At 39.1% G+C, this 8,228-nt stretch overlaps 1 protein-coding gene across 1 annotated transcript; it reads left to right on the forward strand.

Annotated features, from left to right (window-relative positions):
• Nucleotides 1–558: 558 nt before the first annotated feature.
• Nucleotides 559–1,485, forward strand: LOC148014205 (uncharacterized). Its single transcript, XM_087666887.1, has one exon. It carries the CDS (start codon nt 658–660, stop codon nt 1,390–1,392), a length of 735 nt encoding a protein of 244 aa, XP_087523013.1. The 5' UTR covers nt 559–657; the 3' UTR covers nt 1,393–1,485.
• Nucleotides 1,486–8,228: the final 6,743 nt, after the last annotated feature.

Here is an 8,228-nt window from a genome sequence, read left to right on the forward strand (position 1 = left end):
AAAATTCGAAGTTTCAATGCGTATTGTATAATATTGATGATGATTTGTGAAAAGGGAATGGGTATTTCACATTTGACGTGGTGAGTGTAAAGAATACAAAATGGAACAAGAATTCAACGAGATTTGATTGGCTTGTTGGAAAGTAGTTGGGTGGAGGTGGGCAAGTGTGCGAACCCTTGTTTGTGAAGCATTGCTAGTATACAATGTAGAGCAAGGCAAGGGTTTTTTATGGTGAACAAAGGTCTCATCAAAAGATAAACACCGAAATGCCTGCACGTTTGAGATATCTGCACATATGTAAAGCCAGCCTAAGACTACCTAGTATGCTCATGCGAATAGACATGTCACCAAACTGCCTTGGATGCTCGAGGTATGTGGAGCCTGATTAGTAATACTTATTACTACCTACGTGCTAGAGGCTAGTGATGCTTGGAAGTTGGGAAGTGGAGACGAACCGGTTACCGCACACAACGTAAAGTAAGGTGAAAGGGCACCCGCATCGGGATAGGAGACTTGGCGGGTGCGACCTTTCGAGGGTCTGGCTATTCGTGCCTCGAATTCGGAGGCCTGATTCATTCATGCAACTAGGGAAGAGAGAGAGAGAGAGAGAGATCGGTTTTATTATTTTATAGTATAAACGGCAAGCCCGACGTCAAGATGGAGTGCTCGCAGGGGCAGACGAGCGGTGCAACGGATCACATAATTCAGGGATCTGCATGCAGCGGCAAGAATAATAATAATAATACAGTAGCGGGCGCTGCGACGAGAGACAGCAATATGGCGCAGAGGGTCGGATGCAGTAGTCCGTGCAGGTCACCGACACCTGGCGGCTACGGACAGCAGGCCGGCGCCGGGAGGTCGAATAATAACAAGGTCACGGGAGGCGGCGGCAGCGGGGGGAGACGGCAGCAGCTGCAGCAGCAAGCTGCAGCGGCGGCGGCAACCGGCGGCGGGGGCCCGCTGCAGCTGTGGAAGCCGTCGGCCAACCTGAGCATCGACACGGTAAACCGGCTGCCGCACAAGGTGAAGCGGTATTACCAGGACATCCTGGGGTGGGGGGAGGCGCTGCCGGGGTACGCGGCGGCGGCCCTGCAGATGGGCGGCGCCCAGTACGTGCGGCTGCTGCAGGAGTACCGGGACACCCAGGCCCAGGCCAAGCTCTGGCAGGCCGCCTACATCAAGGCCTTCTGCACCAATCTCCGCACCTTCATGCGCGACTACAACCGCTGGATGCTCCAGCACTGGCCCCAGGCCATCGAGGAGATCTTCCTCTACCCCTCCTCGGACGCCACCTTCCAGCACCTCAAGGAGACCCTCCGCTACATGAACGACTTCTCCGTCCCCATCCGTGAGGCCGTCTACATCTTCAAGAAGATTCAGCACGCCTGGTGATTATGTGTGCTATGGCTCAGGGCGTCTTTATTGAATTCCTGTTCATATATCTATTATTTATCCATTGCTCTTAATACGACTCGTGTTATACGATATAGCTATTAGCGATTTTACTCTCTCTCTCTCTCAAAATAAATAATTTTCAAACAGAGAAAAGTCTTAATTCTGAGAGGTGAACTTTAAACTTCCAACCGTGTTCACGAAAATTCGAGCTTTAAATTTTAATGCCCAGCAAATTGTTAAATTTTAATGAAGTGCAGCCAAGTTTAATTGATGGCATCTTGTATCTACATTGCTTCTTGAATTTTCATTGTTGTTTAGAATATGCTTGCTTAATTTACATTATGATTGAAAGATCTACCTAGCCAGTTCCTAAGCCTACACTAGGTCACCTCATTCTTTTGTTTCTTGATCGGCTCGTTAATTTGTCGTATGTAAATTGGTCCATCAAGCGAGCACATTATCTTCAAAGTTAAACCTAACAAAATACTGGACGCGAATAGATCTCTTATGTGCCTCAAGGGATGCGGCATGTAGGAATCCAACTCATGTACCCTTGGAACTCAAACCACGCCCAATCCAATATGCCACGACCCTGGTGGCCTACCCAACAAAATATTGCATCTAGGCTACAAAATATTATCATCTTAATCTTTTATATGACAATGGGCCATGCAAAGTGTAGCATCATAAAAATGGCACGAATTTGTGTGTGAAATTTCTTGGTGGTTATAAAAATTCCACACAAGTTATTGTGATCACATAACCCACCCCAAGAGTTTTGGAGGTGCCCCCCTCCCCCCTCTCCTCATAATAATTATTAATATGTAATAAGTAAAATTATGAATTATTATACATAATATAAGCACTTATTGTTAAATATAAGGTACCACCAATGATCCATGGTGCTCAATGTTGTATGGCCCCAATTATGAGGAGAAGTTATGTGTGAGTGCAGACGGGACATGACATCAAAGTTTTTAGAGTTTATGGTTTTTCAAAGAGGGGCTAAGGTCTCTCCCTCACATGAAGGAGGCAGTCTAAGACATTTTTTGGGAGAGGAAGGGGGGATCCAAGTGTACACGTGCATGTGATGTGTGAGTGTGGGTCTCAAATGTAGCTCTCTCTCTCTCTCTCTCTCTCTCTCTCTCATATAGAGAGGAGTTGATTTTTTTGGGGAAAATCTAGTGGCTTGTATATGTGTGCTCTAAGGTCTCATTGCATTGTCTCTTCTCTCTCCCTCTCTCTCATCCATCTTTCACTATCTACTTTTTTATATATTTTATTTTCTCTCTCCTCTCTCTTCTATCCATTAGAAAAGCAACGAACTCTCTTTTAGGCCTTTTAGCCCTCCTTTCACTTTCTCCTTCTTATTATAAGGAAAAGTGGAGAAAAGAATAGTAAAATAATACTCTTTTCTCTCCACCTTTGAAATCTCATTTTGAGTTTTTAAATATTATCTACAAATTATTTTCTCAAATTCCTTCTCTTTCCTTATCCAATAGCCATTTTTCAACCAGATTTTATATTCAAATAGAAGTTATTTACAAGAGTTTGGTGCTTGGTTTTCAATACAAATGATTAGTAGATGTGGCATAATTCATTTTTAATAGAAAACTAGAAAAGTAAGATTTTGGAAGTTCCTTTTATGATTTATTTGATATTTTTTATATTCTAGATTTTGGTTAAGAAATAAATTTATTGTATTTTTTGTTATTTGAAAATTTATTTGAAAATAAAATAGAATTTTCTAAAATTTGAGAACCCTTGGGCATTCCTTCTCGCTAATCTATTCTCCTCCATTCTACCACTATCATAGTTCTACTATGTAATCTCTTTTTTCTATCTATCTAGTCTACCTTTACACATTGAACTATCCATTTCCTTTAACCTATCACTACAAGGGAATGGGGCGATAGTGATGGTGATTTGTGATACAAAATTGTGGCCTCACTATCTATGTCGCTATAAGCGTCACTATACGTGTCACCAATAGCAATGCTTAGCGACACCAATAGTGACACTTAGAGATACTAATTGTGATGCAAATAGCGATGCCAAATTGAGAAAAAATGAGCACCGAAAGTTTGGGCATGGCATTTATCATAAACATTTGCGAGAGAGAGTGAGAGCTCTCCACTTTGAGAGGGAGAGGGAGAGAGAGAGAAGGAGAGCTCACCATCGTCGCCACCGTAGCCATTGTATGCAAAGAAGAGGGAGAAGTGCACAAGGGAGGGTGTTTTTCTTTGTAATGAAATGCATTGAATGAGAGGGAGAAAGGGAGGAAGGGAGAAAAAGAAAGGGAGGAAGGGAGGGAGAAGAAGAAAGAGAGAGAGAAAGGGGAAAAATGTAATAAAGAGAAAGAGGAAGGGAGAAAAAGAAAGGGAGGAAGGGAGGGAGAACAAGAAAGAGAGAGAGAAAGGGGAAAAATGTAATAAAGAGAAAGAGGAAGAGAGAAATGAGATATGAAGAAAAGGAGAGAGGAGAATGAGTGAGAGAAACAATGTGGAAGTCTCGCATGAGAGAGTTATGTCAACAAGTATTTAGTCACAATGTTTTGGACCATTGGAAGAATATATAGAGGGGAGCAAGGACTATATAGCATCTTTGCATAAGAAGTTTTCGATACCTACAACGGTAGAGAGGTTTTCCACGAGGTGGATGATAGAGTGTATGTGTGCATACATGCCACATAGATGATCAGACGCACGCAAGGCAATCAAGAGTGGTGTCTCAAAGTTTGAGTGGCTAGACACAGAGGATTGGCAAAGACTCATGAAGGAGGCCACAGACTGTCCAAGATGATGGCGACAACAGAGTGGGATGTAGTGAGGGCACGATTGGAGGTAGGGGTCGTGCATCATTTGGGGAGTGGCGGCCATAAGACTTGTTCGGAGGACTTTTTAAGTTTTCTTTTGATTCTTCTCACTTTTTTATTTGGAATAACAACCTTGTTTCTAACAATGCTATTCTCTTTTCTTTGAGACACTCCATCACAAACCACGATCCCACAGGCTTGGAGACTTGATATATAGAGAGACACAATCTCATTGCACTTATCCATAGATTGTATGCACGCGGCGGTCCAGTAAATCAATCCTCTTTCTTGTCCGTAGCCATTAGTTTTTTTGTGATAAATCATGTATGGTGGACTATTGTTTGATTGTTTATTTTGCAGAGTTCGTTTGACACTCCTTTGAGTCGGGATGAGTTTTTAGATGGCAAGGATCTTAGTATGCACTTGGATTCATGGAGTGCATATAATTTCTTTTTTGGTCTTGTGATCCATGCATGCGTCTTCCATGTAGCATTCCTTAGATATATTTATTATTATTTGTATAAAATCATACTTTGCTATATTTATAGATAGATTTCCATGTTTGTTTTGGACTCTCCTCTCCATGGTTCCACGTAATTTTATAAGTTGTCATCACTAGTCTCGTACTTATTTTATGGATTACCAGTCTTGTTGTGGTTTTAGGTAGTTTTTGCATGTCTCTTGATGATGCTTGCATATTCAATATGTAACTACTTTGCAAAATATTATTCAACACATGGTAATGTGGGTGGTAGGGTAGCTTGCTACCTTTCCAGTAAAATTTCTTCTAATCAGTATGTGTATCGCAAAGTGTTACTATATGCGTCGTTAGTAGCGTTGCAAAAGCAATGCTAAGAGAGATGCAAATAGTGATGCTATTAGCAACGAATTTGTAGAGACACATATATCGACACTTTTAGCAATGACAGGGGTAAAAATTTTAATGAATATTTGCGTTGCTTTGAATGTCAGTATGTGGCCTGTATCTTGTAGTGTCTTTCTCTCACAATTAATCAACAATATACAATCTATGCAGTTTATCTATATTTATGAACTCTACTTACTTATGCTCAACTATTTTATTTCCATTCACAATTCTATATCTCTCTCTATATGTCTATCTCTACCTCTTTAGTCTATGTCCATAAATTGGACTACCCTATTTTAATTGACTTCTTTATATGCCTATTTGTGCCTCTTTAATCTACCTTCATAAACTCAACTATTTTATTGTCATTAGCATTTGTGTGTGTCTATATGTACCTCTCTAGTCTACAGTCCATAGACTCCCCAATCCTATTTTTAATAATATCTCTATATGTTTATGTCTCGTTTATGTGTATCTCTCCCATCTACCTCCATAGACTCAACCACCATGCTTCTATTAATATATTTGTGTATCTGGTTAGACTACTTTGACACATTCTACATTTAGCTAAATTGTGTAATCAACTCATATATCTTCAACTTGACCTGATTTGTAAATAAGTAAAATGAATTTAGGTAAGAAAGAGTTGCACATTGAGGTATATGAGATTGAAGCTACATGCATATGGAATTGAAGTAACGTGGACTTGTGGGTTGATGAGAGAATCTATTGAATTAATCTCCTAATCAATAAACCTCCTACAGTCAATGGAATCATAGACTTTGTGAAACTTTTATATGATGGTAATAATGGTTTGCTTGTTACGTATGGCAGCTAAGTGACTAAGTACTAAAGGTGTTTACAACTTGTTAAAAAATTGTAAAACACAATCATACTAGCATTGCTATACAACAACTCAGATTTAGTGACTAATAAAACAAGTGAAGCAATTGAGTGAAGTAATAGCTTAAAACAAAAATCAAATTATCACAATGCAAGACACTATTCATAATCCTAGTATCATGCAAAGATAAAGAGAAAACCAATTAATGCGTTAATTGTAAACAACTGCTAATGGAAGTGATGTATCAAGGTTTGTAAGGTCGTTCAAAATGAAAACATAGGAGAAGCTAATCTTGGATTTGTTTAGAAATGGTCACATCATAGGTTCACAGGCACCCAACCATGACCTAATTTATAGGCACTCTCTTTATTATTTACTTGGTATTTGGTCAACCTATTTTTTGGAAGAACAACTCTTTTATTTGTGTCTATAAAAGGAGGGAGTGTAGTCATAGTCTAAGGTAACACATGTACTTGCAGATTCTTTGTGTGGAGAGAGGGAGCTTGTGGAGTGTGTACATTGGTCCTCAATCATACTCTTGTCATAGTGTATTCCTATTTTTAGTTACATCTTGTGCATTGTCTTTTTATCGATCTTGTGTCTTTCACTATTCCATTGTATGTTTTTCTCTTCTAACATTGTATCAGATGCTAGATTTATTTGATTGAGATATTCTCGTCCTTGTTGGTTTTCTTGTGATTGATTCAATCTTGGGATTGTGAGAAGCTACAAGTTTGCACTTTTCATCTTTGTGTTGGACGTCATCCTCTATCATGATCATCCCGAGCTATCATTCATTTGCTCCGTATCATGTATTTGTGTAGACCTATGTGCTAGCTTGCATTTAGTTGCTATGATGTGGACTGTGATGAGTGATGATTTTTTTAAAACACAAACTTGTCCCTTCTCCAATTGCTGCTGCTAGCTAGCTTATATATGGCATAGCACAAGTCAATGCTAGATAATCCGTTTGCATAAGACCTAGGTTTGACATATACACTATCAATAGGATGCACATCTTTCAAACATAGAACTGACATGTGAAGGCAGAAGGGAATGTAGATTTGTATGTTGCACATGCTTGCACCTTGTTTAATAGTTGCGATAACTACAGCTGTGTACATGGACCTTACTTTTTGACAACTTGTGTTGATATCAAACCTCTAGGGAGGGGGGACACTCATGAGTATATGTGTGTATCACGTGGGTTCAAGATAAGGGATTTTTAGAATACTACTTTTATGCATTTTTTAACATACGAAAGGGTGTCATATAAAGGAGGTACTTATAGATGGAATAAAAAACTATCGTGTTTTATTCAAGAAAATTTCATAGATACTTATAAATAGTATATTAATGCATGTGATATAGAGCATATATATGTAGTGAACCCATTGAGTGTCAATCTTGCTACATTGACATGCTGTTACCTACATCCACCTACCGATTGTGTGTTGTACCCCAATACTTTTTGCATTTAACCTAGTCATTGACCTGATTGCTATGACATTCGGATTGTTGATGCTAGCATGGAAGCTGACATGTGTCACTGCTACACTTGGTTGATATGCTTATTTTCTCTAGTGACGTTTGTCTTATCATCCCTTGTTGACAGTTGTAGTATTGCATGCTCATTACTCCATTCATGTTAGTACATTGTGTTTGCTCATGTGCTGCATGTTTGCTAGTTCACATATTGATTCTCCTTTTTTAGTTGTGCCATAATGGACCTATGTCCATCCAATCATTGCATTTAAACTAGCAATTTTATGCCTTTAGTGACTACCTTTCTTGTCTCCTGTTACTATATGTTTGTTTAGGTCAATATCATTTTGAATTGGTTTCTATGTTGTGTCCATGTGATTTGTATTGACATGTGTTTGCCACATGTATTGAGATTGATTGCATGCATTCACATTTCCTATTCTATCTAAAGCAAGGTAATGTGTGAGTAATTTGTCATTCTCATTTCACTTCATTATGATCATATTAGTGCCCTTAGGATTAAGTGATTCATTATGTTAACATGTCATATGGAGCTATAATTGAGTATTTCTATGATCATGAGTGATTTTCAAAGAAGGTATTGGATTGCTCTAATCTTGGGAGAAATCTCTACTTCCATAACAATATGGCAAAGCATTGGTCATCACGTGAAGGTGAAGAGAAGGAATGGTGTAGTATAGTGTCACAATAGAAGAGAAGGAAGATATGAACAACATATTGTTGCTTCATGTGGTGGATATCATGGTCATGATTAGTGGAGCAACATGAGATTGTGTACATGTCTATATCATCTTGGTTCA

This window comes from Lygodium microphyllum, chromosome 25 (genome assembly GCF_053477565.2).
Source record: "Lygodium microphyllum isolate KBCC chromosome 25, Lygodium_microphyllum_v1.1.10, whole genome shotgun sequence".
Lineage (NCBI taxonomy): Eukaryota > Viridiplantae > Streptophyta > Polypodiopsida > Schizaeales > Lygodiaceae > Lygodium > Lygodium microphyllum.

Coding starts and splice junctions, on each gene's coding strand:
- LOC148014205 (XM_087666887.1), top strand. CDS start 658: ATGGAGTGCTCGCAGGGGCAGACGAGCGGTGCAACGGATCACATAATT.